Raw genomic sequence first — 26,592 nt, 5'->3', positions numbered from 1 at the left:
AATGAATACAAAAAAGAAAGGCTTCCTAATGTGTGTTTTAAAATTCTAATTACACATTTATCCATAATCTATAATGTGCCTAGGATCAGGAAATTGCAAAATGTGCATTATACTCCTGAGGAATATTAAATATTAGTGTTGATTAGGACTGCAACTGAGTTTTGATTCACTAGTTGACCAAATTTTCATAAAAGCAACTCAGAACCACTGGGTCAAATGCTATTTGGGGAATTAGAGTTTCTTGATAGTCTAAATTAGAACAATGTGATACTGCCTACACATAATATGCTAACTAATGCCAGGAACTAATAGCAGACTCCCCTTTAAAAATAAAGCATCGGCTTCCAAACTATTTTTCTTTGTGATACTGAAAGGTCATTAGCCCACTGTTTTATACTAAATAGTCATATTATTTTATTACATGGAGATGAGTTATTTTTAATTAATATAAGAACAAAAGAAAAATTGAAACGATTCTTAGGGCAGTATAATAATCACCAAAGAGCAAAAAAAAAAATCCTTTAGAATTTTCTAAAAATAAATGTGCATAATTAGCATCTGGACTAAGTCCACAGAGCTAAGCTACATTTCCCAGAAAGTGATATTTTTCATCACAGTATGGAAATATTCATTACAAGAGTTGGCAAACGTATTGCCGGGGAGTAGAGTCAGATGGGTGATCTAAATAAATGAGCTTGAGGCTGAGAGAGCTGAATTCAGGCAAAGGCTCAGGTCTTCCCGGTGAGTGCCCTAGACACCTGAACAAACCACTCAGCCATAGGAGAGGGGAAAAGTGCAGGATGAGGGAGAAGGCCCCAGAGGAAAGCCTTAGTTTCTTGATTTGAATGAAAAAAGTACTTTATCAATTCATCAGAAGAACGGGATTCTTTTCGACATAAAGCCAGTCCTGAATGTACAGCGCTCTATCTTCAGAGCAACTGACTCTGCTCATTTATGAAGTTTTGGCCTGAGAAAGAAAGAAATTGAGGAAATATATAAAAGGACTACTACAAGATGCTTTTTTGTTTTCAATGGCTATAGGCTTTGGAAGCAGCTCCCTCATTATGGCAAAGTTTTATTTAATTATCATGGATCTTTTTTTTCCCTTAAAGCATAAGGAATCGGTATGTTCTTCTTCAATTACCTAAAAGTAACACTAAGCCTACACAAAAAAACGATAATGAAGCAGCAGAGAAATGCTTTCTCTGAAGTGCTCAGACTTCATAACACTAGAAAAGGGTTGTGTTATCCATCTGATCTACAAGATTATGTAAATGTTTTATGTCTCCAAAATGAAGTGATAGATGGACAGACTAAACTGAAATCCCGGTGATCACTGCCTTCCACAAAGCAAAACTCTCTTCCCGGCATGGACTTCTGCACCCAGTGGGAATCTTCTTGGCCCATGAAGGACAACCTTCCTCTCTGCTCAACTACTAAAAAGGAAGAAAGAGAAAAACCCAACTTCCGTTCCACATGTAAAGCATCTATTGGCAAAATCACGATTCCATAACACCAACGGCATTTGATGATTTGCTTTTGCATTTTATAGCCATTTCCTTTGCCTTTGGTTTTCTACACCTCGTGGACACCGGAAAGGTTAAACTGCACCAACAAGATCACAGAATACTTTAAATAATAAACACTTTACTTTTATTCTTTCAACAAAATTGTGTATAAGTAACAAACACATCTTTGGTTTTATAATTTGGGCTTTTGCAGTTAGCCCTAATAATTCAGCTCTCCTTAACTATAAAGAGAGGGTTGTCATTTGTTTTTTCAACTAAAAGAGATACTTGCTATCATTACTACTACAAATTCATTTCACATTGAGTCTTAGTTTGCCAGAGTCTATGACTAAATATTTGTTCTTACTAATTTTTCTACTTGGGAAAAGACGTAAAGTGATAGTCTCTAGTGTTCCAGAAAGGTCTTTGCCCAGAGGGAATGCTCCATATGTCAGTTGTCTGTGTGTGGGAAGGATCATGGGTGTAGACTGTATAGAAGATGGGTTCGTCCTCTAACTCTCCTCTCTTTCATTTCACATCCTCCCTAGGGCCTTGAATCCTGCCTCAAAGACTGTATCTCCTCCTCCTCCACCCATCCTTCCTGCCCTGTGTTTCTCTATCTCTCTTTCACAACAAACTTCTACCTCTACTGTGCTTACTTGTTGACTGATCAACCACAGAACTTATAATTTGGGGAAACAATCTTTAAACTCGGAATTCCCTAATTTCATTTATATTTTTATGTTCCTTAAAGATGACAACTAGTTGAATTGTGGTTAGTTGATTTTTTTCACTGTTTGTTAACATTTGAATTTAGCTTTAAGAAGTGTTTAATTTTAGTAACAAAACACAAATACTGGCCACATAGCAATGGAAGAATGTTCTTTTAGCTGCACAAGACCCATTGTATAAAAGCCAAAATTCTAATTTTGCAACCTGAGTTTGATAGGCAGCCGAATCGCTCTTCCTCTTAGTTTTGAGGATCTATCACGTTTGACTTTCATGTGCTCTGTATTACATACACACACCTTAGAAAAATGTTCACCAAGCATGTAGCCAAGTCAGAAACAAAAAAGTGTATCTCACAATGCTCAAAGTGTCTAAGATGTGATAAATCAGCTCAAAGTTCCAGAAGAAAACCTTAATTATTATCCTTCAGTACACCCAGAGAAGAACAAGCCACATTGCTGAGCCCGCCCTGTACCTTGGTAAACATGGGCTTCCCGTGCTGGGTGACCATGGCACACTGGTCGCAGTCCACCGTGATGGATGAGTTGTGGTATGACTCTTTTGAGTGTTTGAGAATGTAATACAGGTCGGTCACCCCTCCTTCAAACACAGTGCTAAAGTAACGAGGGATGAGGGTCCTGCCGATAGCTGGGAGAGAAACACAGAGAAACAAAAAGTTAATAAAAATATCCCGCTCCCACTGCTCCCACTGCTCCCACATGCCCCCCACCATCACCAGACCTCCAACTGGATACAAATCATCTCAAGAAACCATACCAGGAGGCAAATTTCTCTTTATAAACAGCCATGATTCTTCTGAGTTACAGTTAATAAAACAAAATCCCCAACTATTCAGGAAAAACTTTTACAGTCATCTGTCCAGATTTTGTGTCCATTGAACGTCAATAATGTAAGAGTTATGACTTTCAAAGCCAGCTCTGGTGGTCTAGTGGTTAAGATTGGGTGCTCTTACTGCCAACGCCTGGGTTCATCCCGGTCAGGAAACCACACCATCTGTCTGTCAGTTGTCGTACTGTGGTGGCTGCATGTTGCTGTGATGCTGAAAGCTATGCCGTCAATATTTCAAACACCAGTGGGGTCACCATGGTGGACAGGTTTCAGAAGAGCTTCCAGACTAAGACAAACTAGGGAAGGACCTGGTCACCTACTTCTGAACAAAACTGGCCATGAAATCCCTATGAATAGCTGCAGAGCACTGCGGTGTGATACAGTGCCAGAAGGTGAGGGGATGGGGCAAAATGACCAGGCAGGGATCCGCTCTGCTGCACACAGGGTTGCTGAGAGTTGAGATGGACCTGAGGGCGTTAATAGCAAAGTACTTTACAAATAATGGAGACAAACACATTGACTACTTTGGACCTCACGCATATTCTCTAAGGGAACATATTTTCAAAAAATAAAACACATCCAGTCAACCTGGATTTTTCAATGGATTGTTTACAGGCTGGTTATCATATCATGTCTTATCAGTAGTGACAGTAGTCATAAAGATATAAATGTTAATAATGTAGTGCTTTTTAGCATGTGAAGTATTTTGGCATTCTCTCCTTGGATCCTCTGAACAATCCCAAGAGTGTAGGGACTGAGATCCAAAAAAGGTTATTATGAAAAAAAGAGGCTATTAGGAATATTCCAAAGTCAGATAATTTGTGAATAGGTGATTGGGGTCTCTAACTTCAATTGTGCAAACACTGCAGCAGCACTTGCTCTTTCCAACACTATGGCTCAAACTGCTTAATGAATGGAAATCTTTCAAAAGTGACCGGTATCTGCATGTACAAAGAGAGCCACACCTATGTAAACGATGATTATTCTATCTGCTTCTGGAGCTGGATAAGATATCTTTCTAGAATGAAAGGCCCATTTTAAGAGAACTTGATGCCTTCCATTTGATCTAAATGGGTCTCTTTCATTCCATGTGTCCCGTCCTGCCCCATTGTAGTTGGAGCCATTGGTAAGTAGCTGGGTCTCTGATACATGACGCTTAGAAACAGCTAACAAGCCCTTGCTTTAGCAGAGATTTTAAATCCTCTTACACTGAAAATCCCAACTCATAATATCAGAAATTTTGCCTATGTGCAGATTTTGAAGCAAAGTACTAAAGCACTCTCAGGTTTTTAATAAATCTCTTACGTTCACTATATAATGCCTCCTGAAAGACAAAAATAATATTTAAGATAAATAAATTACCAAAGAGAGCTTTAGGAGGAAAGATCATACAACCCTCACTTGAATGTTTTAAAATATTTCATTTCATTTTAAAAGAATCAGTGTTAATCCATTCCGTATGGATCTATAGCTCTTTGGTACATGGATTTGGAAAAAAATGACTATGAAAAGAATACGCTGCCAAACTGTTTCCTGAAGCGACCTCTAAAGAGTCTCCATGTGGATGACTCTCTCTGAATAATTTATGTAGTTGTTATTGCCTCATATTTACTGCAGTAAAATCAACCAACAAGTGTGTTCAAAATATTCCAGGATCTTTGGCAATTCCATCTTAAATAATCCTTATATATACATTTTCTAAATACTGCCTGATCCCCAATAGAGCACGTTCATTGTCAAAATATAAAATTCAAATAAGAGTAACTTGAGTCCACCATATCCCTAAAAATATGCATGGCCTTTATTATGAAGAAAACTTTGTTAAAGCAAAAAACCTTACTGTACTTTGCTAAACAAAGTTAATTTAATACATTTCAAATATTCTAACTTAAAACTACCATAAAACAGCTCTAGGAATTTGACATTTTGGGATCTGTACCGTGGAGAATAAATAATACAAAGCATAAAAATGTAGACGTAGAGTGAAAATATTTCACTACAACATCCAAGGAATTGTCACATTAAAAAGGTTACTGCAAATAAACACCTCTGGATTAGCCACATTACAGTTTATTCATCACGAATCCTGCACAGTTTAATTCCTTTGTAGTAGTGTTTGCTATGTATTATCATCATTTTTCATTCATAGTACAAGAAAAGTTGAATGGGAAAAAAGTTCGAAATTTCTTAATTTTAAACCTAAAATTTTAATTACCTCTACAACTCCAGAAAATGTACAACCTACATAGTAAATACCCTTAGAGGGGAATGCTGCTTTGTTTCAGTGAATACTTTCTAGCACTCTAGGAAATGGTTGTTATGGATACCTGAGGTTTGTTTTCAGCCCTGTTTCCTTTGTGGGACTGGCCTTACAATTTTCCCCATTGTCCTGTTTGAACCATCACTCACAAAGCTCCATTATCCACTATGGTAGACTGCTACTCTGGTGGCCCCAATGAACCATGACAATGGTATTCACGTCCTTGTGTGTGTAGTCCCCTCTCCTCAAATCTAGGCTGGGCCTTGTGATCTTCTTTAATTGATAGAATGTGGCACAAATGACCTTGTGTCAGTTTTGAGCTAAACTTTAAGAAGGCCTGGAGGCTTCCATCTTGTGCTTGGGGGGAAGTCAGTTGCTATGTACAAAGGCCAACTACTCTAAGACTGACAGACGCCCAACCTAGCCATGTGGAGCAGTCACATGAAGGAGAACGGCATCTTCCAGCCAACAACGTCAGCTGAGCTTCCAGCCAAGGGCCAACACCAGCTCATGTGAATGAGGCCGTCTTGGAAGTGAATCCTTGAGATCCAACTGAGCTGCCTTAAGCTGGTGTCGGATGAAGCAGAGATGAGCTGTCCCTGATATGCTTTGCCCAAATTGCAGAATCATGAGTAAATAAAAGAATTGTTTGTATTTTAAGCCAACAAATTTTGGAGCATTTTTAAATGTAGCAATGAATAAACATAACACCCTTTCAACCCCATAGGCTGCAAAGGTGGCAACTTAGAATCCTTCCCTGAAAGAAAGAGGTCAGTTTTGCCACTAAAAATGTGAATCATGGAACTATAGAAGCTCGCATCCAGAGGAAAGCAGATCAGAGAGATAGAGGGTCTTTGCGGACTGATTCGGGCCCTCGTCTTAGCTGGGACTGAAGCCACTTCCAGCCCTTGGAGGTCCCACTTACGTGAGATGCGCCTGCCCTTCCTCTTGTTTTTTTCCTTGCTTAAGTGAGTTTGTGTTAGCTTTCTGTCATTTGCAAACAGAGGAATCCTGATTAATGCTGTCCTCTTCCAGCCTGGCATGGGGCAGTGAAGACTGTCGCAACATAAAGAGGAAGCGATGAGAATGATCAACTGCAAGAGATATCTGAGTCCCTCTTTGGGCAACACACTGTGTTAGAAGCTGAAGGGGATAAAACGACGTGTCAGAGACCATATTAGTTTTCTATCACTGCTGTAACAAATTACTACAAACTTAGTGGCTTAAATTCTGTTTATTCGTTTACTATCTTATAGTTCCGACAATCTGACATGGGTCTTGCTGGGATAAAATCAAGGCATCAGTAGGGCTGTGTTCCTTTCTAGAGGCCCTAGGGAAGAATCAGTTTTCTTGTTTTTGCCAGCATCTACGGGCTGCCTGCATTCTTTGGCTGTGACCCCTTCCTCCATCTTCAAAGCCAGCAATGGTAGATGGAGTCTTCGTACAGCATCACTCTCACTTCCTCTTCTGCCTCCCTCTTCCGCTTTTAAGGACTCTGGTGACTGCACTGAATCCATCCAAATGATCTAGGATAATCTCCCATCTCAAGGTCCTTAATCAGATCTGCAAAGGTTTTGCAGCTGTAAGGTAACATATTCACAGATACGACGGACTAGGACTGGACATCTTTGGGGGGGCCATTATTCTGCCTGCCACAAAGACTGTCTTTGCCAAAGTGCTCCTGTTCTGCAAGAGAGTAGACTAAAAAATATAACAGACATACACACACACACACACTGTGGGCAATATCTAGGTAATATGCAGTGAATGCGACAAATAAACAGGAAAAAAATCACATACGCTTGAGGAAATCACTCTATAGCTCACTGATTTCTTCTATAAACATTCACTGAGCCCAGAGTAGGTGGAAAGCTTCTTGGTAGGTGCTGGAAACACAAAGATAGATTTTTGTCCTTGTCTTTCAAACTCATTTATAACAAGAGAGTTAACAAGTATCTAAGTGTCTATAACACAATGTGATAACAGATAAAGTGAAAAAATGGATTTGTGATTTTGAACTCTTTGCCAGTTTTCTCTCATGCTGAATTCAACGTACAATTTTATTATTTTTGAAGCTCCGAGAAGATTAAAATGTCCTTTTAATTTAGTAAATCGTGTAACCACACTGCACAGCCTAATATAAATGACTTGAAATCAGTGAACATTCAAATTTAGATTCAACGGCCCCCTTACTCATCAGCCACACCAATTCCGGATCTACTTAAATTTTATACTGCCACATTCATAAGCTACCCTTACACTTTACATTTATACTTTAATCCTTGGAGTTAAAAATAATTTAAATATTGATATACCTAAATCTACACTGTGCTCCCATGAAAAGGATTACAACTTTCAAACATTCTTGAAGACAGATTAAGATGATAGTAGAGTGTAAAAAAGATTCCATTTTTCTAACACATTTAGATCAAAGCTCCCAAAGTTGGGAAGGGGAAGTAAGGTGAGAAGATCTCGTGGGAAGATTTTCTGTGATGTTAGGTGAGTGGAATATAGCATATGTTATTTATCTATGTATTTGTGAAAGAGGAAAGGAAATCACAGATTAAATTATTGAGAAGACCAAAATGTGTATAAAGAATGTCTAATGTATAAATCAGGCCTACCTTGTAGGTAAACATGATTAGTCCAGAAATAGCTAAAAATGTATTCATAATTTGGATGTTGAGCTCTGAATTCTAGTTTCTTAGGAAGTTTCCTGTTGTCGTTCTGTTTTGTTACCAACCACTGACCCCTCCTCCCCAGAAGTTCTTGCAATTCAGCTGATGGAACTGTGGAGCCAGGATTGAGCCTCTGTCTTTTCTTGTAGGTGTTACTTGTAGATGTTAGGGTATCTACAGGATTTTTCTAGATCTTAGCTGATTCTTTTCCCTACTTAGAAACCAAATGGTATACGTTGGGAACTCTTAGTCATTGAGAAGATATCGACTACTGTGCACCTGTCTTTCAGGGCACTTCATTTCTATTAATAACATGAAATGCTTTTCTTAAAATCTTAAGAATGTTTCTAGGTAATTCACATGAAAGAAATTGCAAGTAGAAAATAATCATATGGGAAAATGTTCAAACTAGTAATCAAATTAAATATTACAAATTAAAATAATAAAAAGATTAAAACATAAACTTGGTGAGGTTGTGGTAAAACAGGCATACTCGAATACTTTTAGGGAAATTGATGTAGCAATTACTCCTTATCTGGAGAATCTCTAATTCTCTAATAGTTTATTAAGTCTGATTCTAGCTCTTGGTAAAGATCCTTGCCAAATTGCAATTCTAATGTTTGGATCTTAAGTACTCTAAAGTTCTTCACGTCCTTTGAAAAATCATTGTCTAATGTTAAGACCTTTTGATTTTGGACCATCATTTACTATTCTAAGTACCTGTAATCTCTATTTCAAAGACAATTCACTTCAAAAAATGAAACAGGTTGATAACCCTGGATTAAAATGTGGAATTAGAGGAAGGTTTGTAACTAACAATGTATAAGTACCACTCAACACTTGGCAATTATTTAACTAATGATTTTCCTCCTCATTGGAAAGAAAAAACCATAATCACACATTTGTGTTTTTAATTAGATGAAGTTAGTTATAATAAAATAATTGATTAGGTTTTTAAGAAATTTTTATAAACATGCTAATGAACAAATTTGGTTGTCTAAATCTGTGTAGTTGTATATAGTTGTTCTAAAGCTACAGTCTTCAGAAATTCAAATGGAAATTCTACTGCTGATGTACATGATAACACAAAGATTCTTTAAACTTTAGACTGAACTGTATTCAGAAATCAATGAATGAATTATGCTAACGTAAATAGAGATACTCCTAGTAGTGAAATAAACACTACTGATGATTTCATTTATGGGTAAATAACCATTACAAATAGACAAATAATGGAAATGAAACATGCTCAAACATTGATGGGGTGATATGGGTTCAAGGCAGATTCCTTTGTCTTGGTTAAGGGAAAGCAAGTCAAACAACTTGACTTTCATAAATAGGCATCATTTTCATTCTAACATACCTTTTACTTCTTTTCTCAACCAAAGCAATTTGACTTAAATATCTTCTCTCTGATGACCTCTCTTGCTGTACAAAGATTTGTTCATTTAATATACACTGATTAAGTACCTACTACAGGCCTGACATTGTTCTGGGTGCTGGAGATAAACAGCAGGCAAGCAGGGAGTCTGAGAACAAACTTGGTGGTGAGAGAAAGCAGGTTGGTTTAGTCTGGCCGGCCTGGAAGGCTGCAGAGGAGAGGTGATGTTGGAGCTGAGTCCTGATTGAATAGGATCACATGAAGATCTGGCAGTGGAGAGGTCTAGGACCAAGGACCAGCAAGGGCAGAAGCCCTAGGACAGGAATGAGTTTGGGGTGAATGAGCTTAGTATCAGAAAGAAGGCAGTCTGGTAGGAGCAGAGTCAAGGAGAGTGAGATATAGATGAGCTCAGAGAAAGAGTCAGGGCCAGATTATGTGGATCTTTCTAGGCCATGGCAAGTGCTTACATTTTATTCTTAGTGCAATAGGATAGCATGGGAAGCTTTGAGCCAATGATATGATCTGATGAAGCGACTCTATTCTTTAACGTATCATCCATTGGTCAACAGGGTCCCAATATGCCACAAAAATTTCTGATCCTCCCAGAAATATAATAGGCATTTTTTCTTCCATTTTATATCTCCCAAATTTTTAATAATTTGACTAAGACTTCAGCCACACCATCTTGCACTAAGTGTTGGAGAAAAAGCAAGGACCCAGCTCTCAAAGAGCTTCTGATCCAGCAATTCTCAGAGCTATTGACTCATTAATTAAGGACAAGTGAGATGTGTGCCATGGCTCCATCTTGTTCTCCACTGCTTATCCATTGCCTGACACACAATGAGGACCCAGTATACATTTGCTGAAGGAGTCGATGCAATCCATGAATGCATTTACACGTTCCAAGTTATAGGAACTTACACGGAAGCCTGCCAGGTTCCATCTCATTTAGTTCTACCAGTGTTTTGGCATGTTCAGATAATTTTGGATCCTGATTCTGTCAGCTACATCACAGAGTATTTCTCTCAGATGTGTGCCTTTCATGATGGGCAAAATTCCTTTATCCCTTTATCCAGGGTACTGACAATAACACTATGCAGGAGGTCTACAGCCATGGCTGGACCCCTTACCATGAATCATCACCCGTTGGATATGAAATTGAGATCCCTTACTGACTTCCAGGATAAAGCCACGCTCTACTTACTAATGGAAAGAGCAAGGTGTCAGAGAAAGACTGAAGCTAAAAGATGAATAGACATCAATCAGGGACACAGAGTCACGGGGAAGAGAGTTGTCCAGGCCATGGGAAGAGCACGTGTTAGGGAACATCGTGCATTTCTCACGGTTTGGGCAGGTGCCTTGACCAGATCGTATACATTTATACCTTAGACGATCTTGTCTGGTGAACTATTCCATTACGTAGAGTTCTCTTACTCTCTCTTTATGACAGTACAATATTTATTTTGATTATTGAAACTTTACAGTGTGGTTTACATCTGGTAGATTTATTTCTGGCCTCTGTATTATTTTATTATTTTTTTTGAAGAAGAAGATTAGCCCTGAGCTAACATCTGTCGCCAATCCTCCTCTTTTTGCTGAGGAAGACTGGCCCTGAGCTACCATCCGTGCCTATCTTCCTCTACTTTATATGTGGGACGCCTGCCACAGCATGGCTTGCCAAGCGGTGCCATGTCCACACCCGGGATCCGAACCGGTGAACCCCAGGCCGCTGAAGCAGACTGTGCAAACTTAGCCACTGTGCCACTGGGCCGGCCCCTCTGTATTATTTTTATTTCAACATTTTCATGACTATATTTATTCTTCAAGATGAATCTTAAGATAATTTTGTCAAATTCCAAAAAACATTGGAAGAAGGTTGACTTAAATTAAATTTTCTAAGAAAGAGTTGACATCTTTAAAATACACAACCTTCCCATACAGGACAATGAAATGTTTGTCCACTTGTTTGTCTTTATTTCTACCTCAAAATAATTCTGTAGTTTTTTATAGAGAGACAGAGCTAACATTTCTTGTTAAGATAATTTTGGAATATTTTAGTTATGCTGAATTGTTAATGTAATTTTTTAAATTATTATTTCTGTTTGGAACACAGACATTTAATTGAATGCTCTTATTAATTTTGATAGTTTTTTTTGGAATATGTTTTGAATTTTCTAAGTGAAAAAAATCCATCATTCCCAAATATTGAAAATTTTGTTCCCTTCTTTCCTTCCAATATATTTATATCGTTAATTTCGCGTCTTATTGCAATGGTTAGAATAGAATTTCCAGAAAAAAATATTAAACAATGAAGGCAGTGGTAGACGTTCTCTTTTTTTCCCCTGATTTTTTTAATGACTAAGGGAAGTACTGTATGTTGATCTGAGTTCAGATCATATTACTTATTATGAAAAGAAAATCAAATTATTCTTCTAATCCTTGTTTTCATGATTTTTTCTTTTTAATCCTAATGGATGTTTAATTTGATCAAATGCCTTCTCAGTTCCTCTTGAGTTGATTGTCTAATTTCTTTTAGAAAGCTATCTATTAACATATTTTCAATTATTGAATAATTTTTGTACTCAGTATAAACCTTACTGTCTTGTGCACACACATCAACACGCTTTTGTAAACATTTTTGCATAAATTCAACTTGTGAATTCATTCTTTCCTTTAATAAAGATCCATGAAGGCGGTGCTCTCCCTGAGGCACTAGCCTGGGTCCTAATTTAGAATGAGAAAGCCAGAAAAGACTTCAAGCTTAGTCTGGCGATTCCCAGTAACATTTTCTAATTCTAAAGGGTTTTTGAAGACCTTAAAATGTACCCCAAGCTAGTTCCATATCTCAAAAATACCGTTAAAAAAGAACATCTTTCGCATGTTTCTCTGATTTGAGTAGGAATGAACTCAACTCATGGTGATACTGATTAGTTCCTGATTAATGATTATGAATAGCACTTAACAGACGTAGAAAAAATATAATGCAAAATATTAATAATTATTTAATAAATGCAATTAGGTTATCTGTGATTGTATTCCAAACCCTTATTTTACAGCAGAAGAAGATGATGGCGAGCAAAGTAAAACCGCGTAATTACTTGGAGCCAGGGTGGGATAAAGCAGAACTATTGTTCTTAATCAACCAGCATTGGTTTATTTCTAAGGCTGAATTTAATTCTTATTAATTTTTGAATTATATAAGTAATACATGTGCAAAAAATTAATACATTACTGTCGCAGAGACTCACTGTATGTTGACTAGATCTGAGTTCTTTCTCTAGGCATATAACTAGACCTCACTTCCTAAATACCTTCTCAGCTGAGTGCTGCCATGTGATGGAGCTGTAACCAATGTCCAACAGACAGTTCCATTATTTTCACTTTTTTCAACCAAGTAGATATCAAGAAGAAAAATTCTGCTTCCAGACATGATGAGTAAAATCACTCTATGTGAAATAGGTACAGTCTTCCCTACCTCTGGCACCTGATACTGAAGACCCGGCAGAGGATTCCATGGGTGCCACCATGGTTGGAGGAGCCAGGCCATGGGAGGAACCTGGGTTCCTGAATTACCACTGGGAGGAGAGCTGTCACAGATTGGGAGAACCCATCTGGACTTTCCAGCACAGAATACCTTTCTATTGCGTTAAGCCACTGAAACACAGAGGTTCGTTTGTTTAAGCGGCTAGGGTTAACTAATACAATTACTAAGTAATATATTAGTATTAGTAATACATTGAATTAGTAAAATTATTACTAACGCAATTAACAAGTCTAAAGTTTTGCTGACCACCAGGTACCCAGCAATGCCAGTGCCCTCACCTCTCCCTAGGTCATCTTTGTTATCAGTATATGTAGCCTTCATTTTTTAAATTATACATTTATCTTTACCTATATGTCTCCATTGAAAATATATATTTTGTGTATACATTTATCTTTACCTATATGTCTCCATTGAAAATATATATTTTGTGTGAGTGCCTTTTGTTTTGTTTTTATGTAAAAGGTATCATATCTGTATGGAACTTATCTTTTTTCACTCAATGTATTTTTGAGCTCTAAGGCTAATTCACTGGCCTTAATCACTGCACCATATTCCACAGTACCACACTTTCACACGTTGTTTGGACATTCTCGTGTTGAGGGGCATACAAATTGCTTTTTAATTTTTTCCAACAGGGTAGCTACTGACAAAGGAAAAAAAATATATCTTATTTAACTAGGTACCAGTAAATGCTCTTCCAAGTGCAGTGACCAGTTCACTCCCTCACCAGCTCTGATAGTATGTGTTTACCCACAACTTCACCAGCACTGAATACCATCAACTTTTACATTTTCTGCCATTTTGATCACAGAGTGTGTCCCTCACAAAGCAGCAGCCCTTAGGTACTCAAAGCTTCGTCTACACGTAGATGATGAAATTAAGTAATAAATTACAGGCAGCCAGCTCTTGTGGTTATTGCTCCAAGTGACTCATCTACATTTGACATTTTCAGATGGTCTGCAATTTTCTGGAGTTATTTTACCCAAACACCCGTTCACTTGGCTAAAGGAAAAAACTACTCCAGACTAGAAAAGTGAGAAATTCTCTTCCTTGATTTTTCAAAGGTGCCAACTTCAAGAATTCTTATGAAATTATTTCAGTATGATTTATTGAGGCTTCTCAAACTCAAACCCATGGGGACACCACAAGTCATTCAATTTTGTGTTTTAATATCAGCACAACTCAACTGGGTTAGAGAAGTGTTGCTAGAGAAACAGACATATGTGTGTGATTTCAAACTTAATCGAAACCAGGACTCAGCAAGCTTTAGCGATGCCAAAAGTAGTGAAAGAGATCACCTCCTCTCTGCAGAGAGGCAGATGTGGGTAAAACTGGGCCCTCCCCGAAAGCTGGATATTCATCAAGACGTTCCTTCTAAGGTGTTAAGTGGTCACTGAAACCGAAACTAATAGGACATGACCCTTTAAAGTGGATTTTGAAGTCAAAGGAAAGGTTTGTAGAATTAAAATAATAAACTGGCTGTCCCCACCACCCTTCTCTCAACTCCCTTTCAATCTCACTCACTTCCTTAGTGTTTCCATGGACTATTCCTCAAAACCTTTGCTCTCACAGCATCCTCTGCCTGAGGTGTCCTAACCCCACCTCTTCTTTTTCATCCCAAGTCTTAGGCATTCTCAAATCTCAGCTACAGTACCATCTGCTCTGGCTGAGCATCCTCCTTTGCCTTCGAGCTTTCCACTTCTCTCTTCTGTACTCAAAGTGATTATAAAATTACGTGCCTCAGGGGAAGTTCTGAATTCATATCCTAGCTGTGCCATTTGCTCACATTGTGACCTTGAACAAATGATTTACGCTCTTTAAGCCCCAGTTTCTTCATCTGTCAAATGGTGTAGTTACTAATTCAGTGGGCAGTAACAGGTATGAATAACATCATGAGTGTTAAGTGGTTGGCACAGAGCCTGACTCTGCTAAGCACTTCATGAATGTCGTTACTCCCACAGCACTCCATACATGCACAGACTACGCGATTTATCCCACTGTATTGCGATTGTCAATTTTATTGTCTTCCCTTCAGTGACTGTAGTTCCCTGAAGGCAGGGAACATTTCTTGATCATTTCAGTATCACAGCACATTCGTGATGTAAATAGGTACTTAAGGGATGTTTGGCAAATGGATGAATGCAGACTTGGCATGTCTATGCAGACAGTCTGCCAACCTCAGACTGGTTATGCATACGCGCGGGTTTCTAATGCAGAGGTAAAGCCACTCTCATAGTTCAGAGCTGAGGCAACAAAATCACAAGAAGAAAATAAGGTTTTAGGGCCCCTTAGCTGGAATTTTTGTACCTGAATGTTCTAGTCCAGATAATTAAGGATTAGAGACTAATCATTTTGAAAGATTCATCTTGGGCTTAAAGTTAATTTTGAGTTTTGCAAGTGAAAAAGTGTCCCATCTGAGACTATCAGGTTTGAAAGGGCTTCTGCATTATTGTAACCGTGTGCACAATTCATAAACATCGCAACTCCAAACAACCACACAAAAGCACACTTCTTTAAAAAAAAAAAAAAAGGAAAGAATATTTGCAGGCCAAGTCAGCATTCCAGGGGCACTTTACAGGGAAGTAAAAATCCTTGGAAATGAGAAGTAGTAAAAGGGGGTCAGCTTCACATTCCACAGAGTCCACTGGGGCTGTGCTTCTGACTCGTAGATTGTGTCTACAAGGAAAGGAACAAAGATTCTGACAGTGAATTAAATGTTGCATAGGCTTTCTGGCAGCAGGACTAACAGCTCAAATACACCCACTCAAGTTTGATAAAACTGCGTGGGGGTTCACTGCTGGAATCTGACATGCTATGTGCAGATTTTCAGAAAAACTTGAGGATTTAGGCAAGAGAAGGCAGCCTCTGGGCATTCTGTGGGCTCTAGAATGGGTGTGGTTTGCATGAGCCTTGGTACCTGGTTACCAGAGTTAGCACACACCTGTGACGGTCCTCGTGGGTCAAACAGCATCAGGAGCCCCCCTCACTTTCCTCCACTGTCGCATAGTCCCTCCCTTGGAGCTGCCTCATCTCCTTTCAGTGAGGGGACTGTGGCTCCATTCCCCAAAATCAAATGGCACATCTGGACTCCGTCTGCTCCACTGCCTCCAGGAGGAGCTGACCCTCTTAGTGGGAGATGAGGAGAACCAGACATCTACTGGACCACAGGACCGGAAGCAGGACCACTGTGTCCAGATGGGCCTGGCTCTGGCATCTCTCTGGATCCCTCTTTCTCCTCTGCCACTATTAAGAACTGATAAGAAGGTCAGGGACCCTTGTGGCTTTGCTTCTCCTAGGCCTCACCAGGGCTGGCCTACTCCCAGGAATGCGTCATAGGGTCAAGATCATGGACCCGGCGATACCTTACCTCTGCCTCATAGCAGCTGTGTGACCTTGGGCAAGTTACTTAATCACTCTGGCCTCAGGTTTCTCGTCTCTCAAATGAGGATGAGAACAGTGCCAGCCTCATAGGGATATTGTGCAGAGCACATAAAATCACGCACGAAACGCTCCCACCTCCAGCTAAACTTTATTCCCACATCCTAATTAATTTTTCTTCATAACATTGATGACTACACCTATTATGTTATATTGTATATTATCTGCTCCTTCACAAGAATACAAGCTCCAAGAAGGGAGGAACTGTGTCTGTTTGCTCCTGGCTATATGCTCAGAAACGAGAGCAATGTGGAAAGTGTAGGAGGCACTTAATAAGTATTTATCGCACGGCTGAACTTTGCATTGCTGCATAATAAGACATTGATAATAGCTATTTTATTATTATTATTAGCTTGCTATAAGGGTGAAATAGCATATCTGGAAAATACCTGGGTATTGCTATGTGCTCAATACATAGTGAATAAAAGCTAGAAAGAGAGAAGAGCAGGAGGGGTGACGGAGGACAGGTGGAAGGAAGGAGAGAAGGGTAGACACGTTCCCAACCAGAAGTGCTGGGAAGAGAATCAACTTAATGTTTGGGGAGGCAGTGAGGAAGAGGGTGGTGAGTGTTAGGAGGGGGAGGAGATGGGCCAAGGCCACCGAAATCCTTGGTCAAGCATCCACACGTGAGGGAAGCGTGCGGGTCAGGGGGCCACGGCCACCAGGAGAAATCCTGTTCAGTTGGAGTGACTCGGTGCGCCATTGGAGCTGCTTGACTGCTGCATTTGGGATCTGAGGCATCTTCTGTGCCAGAGATGGTGCCTTTTGCTATTTCTCAGGGATACAAAATCAGGGATGCAGACCTTGGCTGCCTGCGCAAGAAAAAAGATGCCCAGACTTTTCTGTAAAGTGAGCTGATGCTGTTTTCTTCCTCTCTCTTACTTCCTAGGTGGTTAGAGAAGAGTCAGCCTCGGGGAAAGTAAGAAACGGGCTGTGAAATCAGACAAACAGGGCCGAACCCCACCTCTGCCACTCCAGGGAGCCCTGGTTTAGGACAGTGAGCAGGAAGGAATCCACTTATTCTTTTTATCTGCAACCCCCACTCCCATATCAATACACATGTATTATGTACCAAGTGGCTGGTCATATACTAGTTACATGGGGATAATACTACCTTCTTTCCAAATGACCTTGAGGATTAACTGAAATAGAAAAAGCACATTGAGTGTCTCGCCAAGCTCCGAGGGCACAACAGGGCTCAACAGGACCAGCTAGGGATGCACAGCTAGGGCCTTGCATACAGCAAGTACTCAATCACTGCTCACTGAAGGTGAGAACAAAGGCTGTAACACAGTCACCACAACAAGGATCACCCAAACCTTGTCTACATTCCACCATCCACACGGAAGAACAAGATAACTCAAAGCATTTTCATAAACAAACTTGCAAGATGGCTGCTGTGGGGGATTCAGGGAAACCAATGCGCGTTCCCACCCAGGCTTTCTCCCTTTCTAGCAAAGCCAGGACTAACTTAATCCACTAGTCTGCAGTTCCCAACCTGTTCAAGATTGCAGAGATTAAAAACAGCAGGGCAGGGTAACGTAGATACATTTCTCCTGCCTGTCTGTTATGATTTTCTCGAATCTTTAGAAACTCTGTGTATTCTTTTTGCAGCTTACATTTGAACGACTGCTAGCATGTACCTCACGACTTTAATAACATCTCTTCAAAATTCTTCCTCCCCACTCCCCTCTTTTTTCCTTTCCCTCAAGGCTTTTGTTATCAGAATTTCGCCCCTTCCTCAGAGGGAACATTTTAGCAGCACGGGTTTATGGCTACTGTAAAGAAGAAAGTTTGAAAGGCAAAGCCAGAGACGTGATCTCCAGCTTTATAACAAACTCCTGTCAAAACATAACAAACCACAGCCAGACATGAGCCGCAGTGACAGAATGCAAGACCATAAAGATGATGGAGATCAGACGGGACAGGCACTTTATAGAAACAAACACCTTCCTTGCAAACAGATAGAGCCAGCGTAACACCAAAAAACCCTTCCTGGGGAAAAAAAAATGGTCAGAAGAAATAAGGACAAAAACATAAAATTCAAATGACAACCCAGCCCAAGGAGATAAACCCAAGGCAGACAAAGAATCCAATTTTACTAAATCAAGCCGACATCTCCTCCTGACTTTAATTGACCTCAGTAAGCTGGATCCTGAACAAACATAAAATTAAGAAGTGGGCAGCATCCAGTGGAGGAGTGGACCATCAGGGTGTAGGCGTTTAAAGTTTCACTCTCTCAGGACATTCTTGGTTCTGTATAGGAAATGTGAAATCATTCATTCCACTGGTGGCAGCCATAGCACCTGGCACGAAGTCAGGAATTTGGTATACCTAAGTGTACCACATAGAAAGTTCCAGATCTGACGTCTAGATGCTGCTATATGTCCAAACATCAATTCAGCTTCTATAGTGTTGTCACTATTGGAAAGAAGTAAACACAAAAAGAGGAAGTGAAACATATGTATGCAGCTTTTTGGGATACCAAGGAAAACCTTGTCTTCCATTAAATTGGACGCGCCACAAATGGAGGAAGCACCATATTGTTATCTGTCTGCTGGAGTCCCTTAGTTACTAAGGGTGGTATGTTTTGAAAAATCTCCCCATAGTTTCTCTGGCTTTCCTCTGCTGGGCGGCATTCTTTCTGATCCTTCTTCCTTCTTTCATTTTTTATGGACAACTGTTCCTCTTCTTTAGCCCCCAGATTGGGAATGACTTCCTCCAGCATGCTTTTTCTGATTTCTGCAGGCCAGGCTGGTTAGGTGTACCTCCTGCAAATTCCACTGACAACCTACACTTCTCTATTATAGTATTTATCACATTATAGTGGTTCTCAAACAGACTACACCAGGAGAGCATACTGAGACAAAGATTTTCAGGCTTCATTCCCAAAAGCATCTGTTTCAGTGGGGCTGGGATGAGGCCAGGGTCCGGAAGTTTTGACAAGTATCCCAGGTACTTTGGATGCAGGTAACCTCTAGAACTATTCAGAGACACTCTGCTTTACTTGAATTGTCCTATGTCCTTTTAGGATGTGGGTTCCACAAGAACAGACTCCAAATCTTCCTCGTTTCACACTTATATCCATAGGACTTATCAGAGCATCCAGCACCCAACAACAGGCATCCCCCATATGTTTGTATCTGTATGTCTGTATATGTGTGAGTGTGTACATGTGTGAGTGTTTATATGTGTAAGTACACATGTTTGTATGTGTATACATGTATATGTGCACAAGTACACAAACACACATATAGTTATTGAGTGATGTGACTTGGAGTTGTGGTTGGTGTGTTACAGAGTTTGCTCTGCTCAACAAAGATGAGCACAACCAGGAATGGAGAGCTGGGGTGTGGCATCTCAGAGCCTCCACTTGTCATCACAGATTTCCTCCATGATGAGTTGCCAAGGGAATAGATGGGATTCTCAGAGAACAAAAACAAACGCAAAAACTTGCACTCACTGTTCGCTGAGTGGTGGCTAGGTCCCTGGGTAACTGGTGGCTGCCTCTAACCTGCCAGAAGCTCTGCGAGGCTCACCCAGCTGCTGACTCCAGGATGCAGACCCTGGTCAAGGGAACTCACACTACCAAGCAGGAGCCTCCCCTAGTGGCCCTTCTGCTGAGATGACAAATACTTCAATTTCAGACCACCGAGACTGCCATGGGACCATGTGGTGAGATGATTGTGGGAAACGGATCAGATAGGTGAACTTTCTTTTCTAACATTCCCAAGCTGTGATATTTCTGAGACTACCCACACTCCACTTAACAAGCTAAAACACAATTGAGTGCTGAGCTTTACCCAAGGTTCATTATAATGGGGACTTTGCATGATGAATTTCGTGGAGATGAGGGATTTGCAGCAATCCAAGGAGGTAATTCCCGGAGCCACCTGGTCATTGTGAGCATGCACGCATTGATAACCGAGGTGATCATTCGTGCAATTTCAGGCTGTGGAGATAGGAACAATATCTCGCCAGTGGATAATATCAGTTGTCAAGCATATGTTTTATAACCCCCAGAACTCCCTCTTGTTTTTGCAAGCTGCTGGTGGGTATCTTCGATTTTTTTTTTCTGGCTGCATAAAACTTTGGAAAGGTTTTATTCTTTTTTTCCTTCCTTTACCAGAGAAATTAATAGTAGAGAAAATTTCAAAAAAAAAAAAATCAGGATAGCAGATAAAAATAACATGAAGGACATTTCATCAGCACTTTAAACACGATAGAAAGGATTTTATGCACATATTTTAACATCTGTAACCAAAGCAAGGAGGATCTTACCTATGTCAGATGCACTACCTTCTCTCTGAAGAATGCTCAGGATTGGGATGTAATTGTCTGCTACGTCTCTCTAGCCCCTGGTCATCCAAAAGTTCTCTAAGGGAAGGGTCCTTACCTATCTTGCTCACCTCTACATCTTGAACATCCAAAACAGTGCCTGGCACAGTTGCCAACTGATGACTGTGTTTGTTTATCACACTGGGTCTCCAACGAGTGGAAGACAGGGCTGACCACGCAGACTGGGATTAGGAGCCAAACCAGGCGGATATGATCCAGGAAAAAGGACGAGCCTATGCCGAAAGTGCGGGCGAGAGAAATCAGACCAGAAGGAAGTTCTGAGTTGGTAGAATTGAAAGACTCAATGAATCAGAAGGGGAAACCAAGAGCAGTTTGACAAACATGAAGAACACACACAGGCGGGGAAGAGGTGAGGAGAGTGTGCCAATTCAACAGAGAACTGGTATTGCTGGGAAGGTGTTTCCAGACTCTCGAGGATTCTTCCCTGTGGAGTCATCCCCATTAAGACGATACTCTTCACCTCTCTCTGCCTATTCATTCTCTCCACCTGGAAGAAGTGGGGAGGTGAGAAATCTCATCGGAGAGTTCAAAGTTGAGAAGGAGGAATTGGGCATGTGTGTCCCTGACCTTTCTTCTTCCTTTCCTTAGATACAGGCTCTGCTGGGAATGTGCTTACTGCTCAGTGTCTCCAGGGGCAGCTTTTGTCCTATAGGGGGAGCAAGCAACACTGGGGATTGGGTGGGTAAGTTTACTTGTTCTTGCATTTAATATGAGGAAAGCCATTTGTCTGTAGATATAAGCCATGTTCTCCAATAACGGTCTATACCAAAATTATAGCGTCTTTTACAGCTGCCAGCCCCTTTGTCTTATTTCTCAATCCATTCAGAACTTAAGGGTTAAAAAAGGTATCATTTATTGGAATCTAAATTCACCAACAAAAAGTTGGCAGTTATCAAACAGATTTCAATCTGATTCAATTTCACCAATGCTTTCACACATCGACCATGTTTACATAACCGTGTTGCATTTCAGAGGATTATAGCAGTGACCAAGACAAGATTTCAGGCCAGGGTACTTATGGAACATTCTAGACTCAAGACAGAGGAACACGTCTCTGATTTCATGACAACTGATTCAATGATGAAAGCCAACCGCCCAGTGTCTGTGTTTAGATATCCACACTCTTTAGTTAACGTGGGACTTCTGTAGCCCCAAATGCATCTTCTAACATGAACTCCTTGAAGGCAAGAACTCTGTCTTAGTCTTAGTCTTGGTCCCCGTGTCTAGAACAAGGCTTAGCATAAAGCATCATAATGGGATGGTTGGCTAGATTGATGGATGGATATTGGAAGATGTGTGTTGAGAAGATAAGAATCATCTCCACCTCAAGTGATCATAGTGGCAAGTTAGAGAGGCTTTGAGCGCTCCTAACAATTATGCTTCTAAATAAATTATGTAAATTCTGAAAGATATCTTCAAAAATACTATAGTGGGGATTTTTCCTAGATTAAGAACCATATTTCAAAAGTACAAGTGGAGGTGCTTTGAAATAAAAACAGAGGTAGGTGGATAACAAATCTATACAAAGAAGCTCCTGCTTCTTTCTTTATGAGTCTTTCCTTTTGCTCATACAGCCAGGAAATAATCAGTGGAACAGTGAAACTTGCTTTTTGATAGGGAAAACTACTTTGATTTTCTAGATGAGTGGGTGAAGTACCTGTTGGAGAAACAACAGTGAATGCTTATTTAGACTCAGGGAAACCACAGAACGGGTTATATATTTCAAGGGGAACAAATAAAAACAAAAACTATGAATGTCTGGCACATCAGATGCATTCAGTAACCATTGGTTGAATGACATAAATGAACTCGACGCATGCTTAAAAAAAGAAAGCCAGGATGGGAACAAATCACAACTTGCTGAGATGAGGCAGTGGTTCAAGTTAAGGGCAAGAGTTTAGTATGATTTTCCCTCCACACCCAAAGTCCCTGGAGTCTTCAGGAGGCCTTGAGAATTAAAGCCAAGATATCAAGAAGCACAACAGCTATTGGCTAACTTCATACGGCAGTTTTGAGTGAAAGCTTTAGAGTTCAGCTTTTACTCTGCACACAGAAGTTCTTAAAGGGTTTGAGCAAGGCAGGAGCAGATCTGGATTTAAATGTTTCACAGCTTTAAATTTCTATGATTTTTTTTTTTTATAACAGCCCAGTAGTGCTTAGTTTTCTCTGTTAATATGCATACCAAATCACTGAGGAACTAAGAAGGAATTTTATGGATCTGGTGTGGGGCGAACTCATGTGTTAATGGGGAAAGCATTCAAATTTCTAGGTGCAAAAGAGTCAATTGGTTAATTTTAGGGGCTCACTCAAAACCTCTACAAAAACAATGTCATAAAAAGGCTACTGTCCTAAGGTCTATGATCCTGTATAATGGTCTAAATTCTGATTAATTTATCACTCTATCAATGTCCAATTTTACCATGTTCATTTTTCATGCCTACCTCTAGTCACTGTTAACCAGCTCTCAGAGATGATCACTGTTTCATTCCAAAGCCAAACCTAGGGCTAGAAGGTGAGCTCCAAGAGGGAGGGCCCTGTCTTTTTGCTCATTCCTGTATCTCCAGCATCCAGCCTATTTCCTGGCACAGAGCAGACACTCCATAAGTATTTGTTGAATAAATAAATAAATGATGACTGCTATGAATTTAACAAAGTAATATTCATTGAGAGCAACTGGAGGAAAGGGAGGGGAAAAAAAGGACATGCAAAATAAATAAAAAGGACAAAATGTTCTGCAAAGAAATGCCATTTTACGGCTTTAAAATGAGCTCTTTAAAATCAATGACTATCAAGTGCTGCCAATTTAAGTGATACTTGGAGATACTTGAATAAATCAATATGGCCACATTTATAATTATTGCATGGCATGCATGTCCAGAAAGTGGCTTAACGTAGTTGAAATATATATACATATATATAAAAGAGTTAAACACGCCCAATCTCCTCTACCATCACCAGACTTTTCATTATTCATTTGTGAAGCAAACTGCTTTTGGTCCCATGGAGAGAAGAATTTCATACTGCAACAAATGACCATGCTTCTGAACTTAAGCTGTCCAAATATAAGAGAGTTTATTGCAACTGGTAATGTGATAATAATAGCCTCTCATTGCTATTACTCCAAACCCTTTGCCAGTTTTAGCTTCACAAAAGTATCAATATTACTGCTACTAAGAATGATGTTAATAGCTAAGTTTAAATTTTTATCTGTACTCTCTCCGCCAGTGACTTTACACGTAGACGCTATCATTATCCCAATTTTACAGATATAAAGACTGAGGCTCAGAAAAAGCTCACACATCTGGAATGTCTGACTCTAAAATCAATCAATCAATCAATAATATATGTGGTCCATCTCTTTTTTTGTGTAGGACAATCATGTGTCCTTTGCATTTTTATATAACTTTATGCACAATCGAATCCCCCCCAACACTCAGCATGGTGTCATCCACACGATAGAGGTAAATGAAAATTTTGCCAGATTGATGCTATTGTGTGAATAAAGGCGACAAACACGAAGTTGGTTATTTCGAAAATATTAACGAATTTGTTTCTCTGTATAGCATTTCAAGGAGAATACAATAGTATCTGTTTGGAATGGTTTAAATATACAGGAACCTTAAAGATCATCTAGTCTAACTGTCTGCCAAAAGTATCTGGCCAAGTTCAATAGTCTTTGAAATCCTACTGCCCTCAAGATGAAGTCCAGACTTTTTCTTTTCTTTTTTTTTTTTTGCTGAGGAAGATTAGCCCTGAGCTAACATCTGTGTCAATCTTCCTCGTTTATATGTGGGTTGTGGCCACAGTGTGGCTGACGAGTGGTGTAGGTCTGCCCCCAGGATCCAAACCCGCAAACCTGGGCCACCGAACTTAACCACTATGCCATGGGACTGGCCCCTCCAGACTCTGTAATATGACTTTCAAGCAACTTTCATGGCCTGATCCCTGCTAATCTCTTTGCTCTCACTGCTTACTACATCCCTGCCTCTGTTTCTTCTCATCCTCTCCTGTCTCTCTCTGTGTCCCTATTGCCCACTCCACATCACAGACAGACACACACTCTTGGCTCTAACAGCATGGAACTTCCTACAGATCCTGTGAATCTGATAGGTCTCCCTTACTTTCATATTTTAATTCATACTTGGAATGTTCCATCTGCTTGGAATGCCATTACCTTCCTGTCGGTTAATTTATCCTTTAAAAACCACCTCTAGGAAATTTGGAGAAAGTGTGTCTGAATGCTGCTGCTGTTTCTTTTGCTCTCCAGGATAGAGCAAGTCTCACACAGGACTGAGCTGTTTACTCGGTCCCCATGAGATCGTAAGCTCTTTGAGGGTAGGGCCCACAACTGTCTGTTTCCTTGCTGTGCCAACACAGTACAAGGCACAGAGTGGGCTGGACATGTATTTGGTGAATGAATGAGTTAGACCCAGAAGCCAGGATTTCTGAGGCCCCCTGAGTTCTATTCCATGAGTATGTCAACTTATCAACTGGGAAAAACAAAAAAGCAAGAAAGTCTTGTGCAGCGCAGTCTTCTGAACACTGGGAATGGTGTTCACATAGGAAACAGTTGGAGCGGCCCTGAAAACTCACAGAAGCGTAACCACAGTCACAAAGGCTGCCAGTTTCTGTGGCTTCTCTTAGCTAGGGAAACACTGCTTGATCTGGGTATTCTGTTTCACCTGGGATAGCATCCTCTATTGTGAAGAATGTTTTGAAGCTTCTTAGGAAGGCAAGTCATTCCTGCTCCCCACACCATCTACCTGGGATCCTCATTCGCTCTGCTCTGTCCCGGGATCACAGAATGCCCCAATAGGAAGGGTCTGTGAAGACCATCTTTCCAGCCTTGTCATTCTGATATAGGTTGTTATAGGACAGGGACCTGAAATCTTGGAAGGCCACCGGGCAGTGGGCAGCACCCTGAATATTTGAACCAAATTTTTGTGCATTATCTTAATTTATTGATAGCACAACCCTATGAGGTAGGCAGTGTTATCAACCTATTTGTACAAATGAGGGAAGTGAGGCTTAAAGATGATCGGTGCCCTGTCCAAAGTCCCACACTGGCTCGGCATCTAGTGTTCTAGCCCCACCCACTACTCCAAACCGCCCCATTCCCAACAGAATACACACCAGTTACCAGACTACCTAGAGAATATGAGATCTAACCCTCACTACCAGTTGAAGCCTCTGGGTTTTCATTTACCCAAAGCTTATTCTTTCTCCCACTGTTTTGCAGTAACACAGACGTCATTGTCCTCACTCTCAATGTACTGCCTTGGGAGACATGTCACCAAAGAGCCTCAAGTATGACACTGGTCATAAGTGACCAGCATATATTGACAACTTTGAAAAAACCTTCTTACTAGCTGTATGCTCCCATCACATACACTTGACATCTAGCCAGATTCTCAGGGGAAAATCGGACAAGTACAACTTGTGCCTTTTTCCGGTGGCCAACTCTCTGGGCAAGTCTTCATTTTGTTGCAAATCATCACAAACCTCTTTTCATGCACTAGCTGTGTGACCTCAGGCAAGCTGCTTATCCTTGCCATGCCTCAGTTTCCTCATCTATAAAAAGGGAATGATAATAGTCCCTACCTCAGGTGCTGTGAGTTTTCGATGAGGTGGCATATGTAATGTCCTCCTAAGGTGACTCTCAGTGAAGGTCAGCTAACCTTGTATTTAATACACATGAGCCTCAGCAGAAGACCCCTCCTGCTCTCTACTCTGAAGGAATGCCAACACCTGGATGAAAATGCTTCAGGAAACAGATCCGTTTGGATGGCCATAAAGGGAGAGCCGGATTACAGACAGGATTCTCCAAGAATGGTGAGGACACTGAG

At 40.3% G+C, this 26,592-nt stretch overlaps 1 protein-coding gene across 10 annotated transcripts in view; it reads right to left on the bottom strand.

Annotated features, from left to right (window-relative positions):
- The window catches only part of LDB2 (LIM domain binding 2), a 357,228-nt gene that overhangs the window by 74,514 nt on the left and 256,122 nt on the right, over positions 1 to 26,592 (bottom strand). For all 10 annotated transcript variants that reach the window (XR_006887971.1, XR_006887969.1, XR_006887970.1 and 7 more), the window contains exon 3: positions 2,713 to 2,885. Coding sequence is in view for 7 of the 10 variants with exons in the window: in XM_046656756.1 (XP_046512712.1) it covers positions 2,713 to 2,885 (173 nt within the window). In the remaining 3 variants the exon portion in view is untranslated. The remainder of the gene's footprint in view (positions 1 to 2,712; positions 2,886 to 26,592) is intronic.

The sequence above is a fragment of the Equus quagga genome, chromosome 3, assembly GCF_021613505.1.
Source record: "Equus quagga isolate Etosha38 chromosome 3, UCLA_HA_Equagga_1.0, whole genome shotgun sequence".
NCBI classification, from domain to species: Eukaryota; Metazoa; Chordata; class Mammalia; order Perissodactyla; family Equidae; genus Equus; species Equus quagga.
This window is presented reverse-complemented; position numbering and strand designations above follow the sequence as displayed.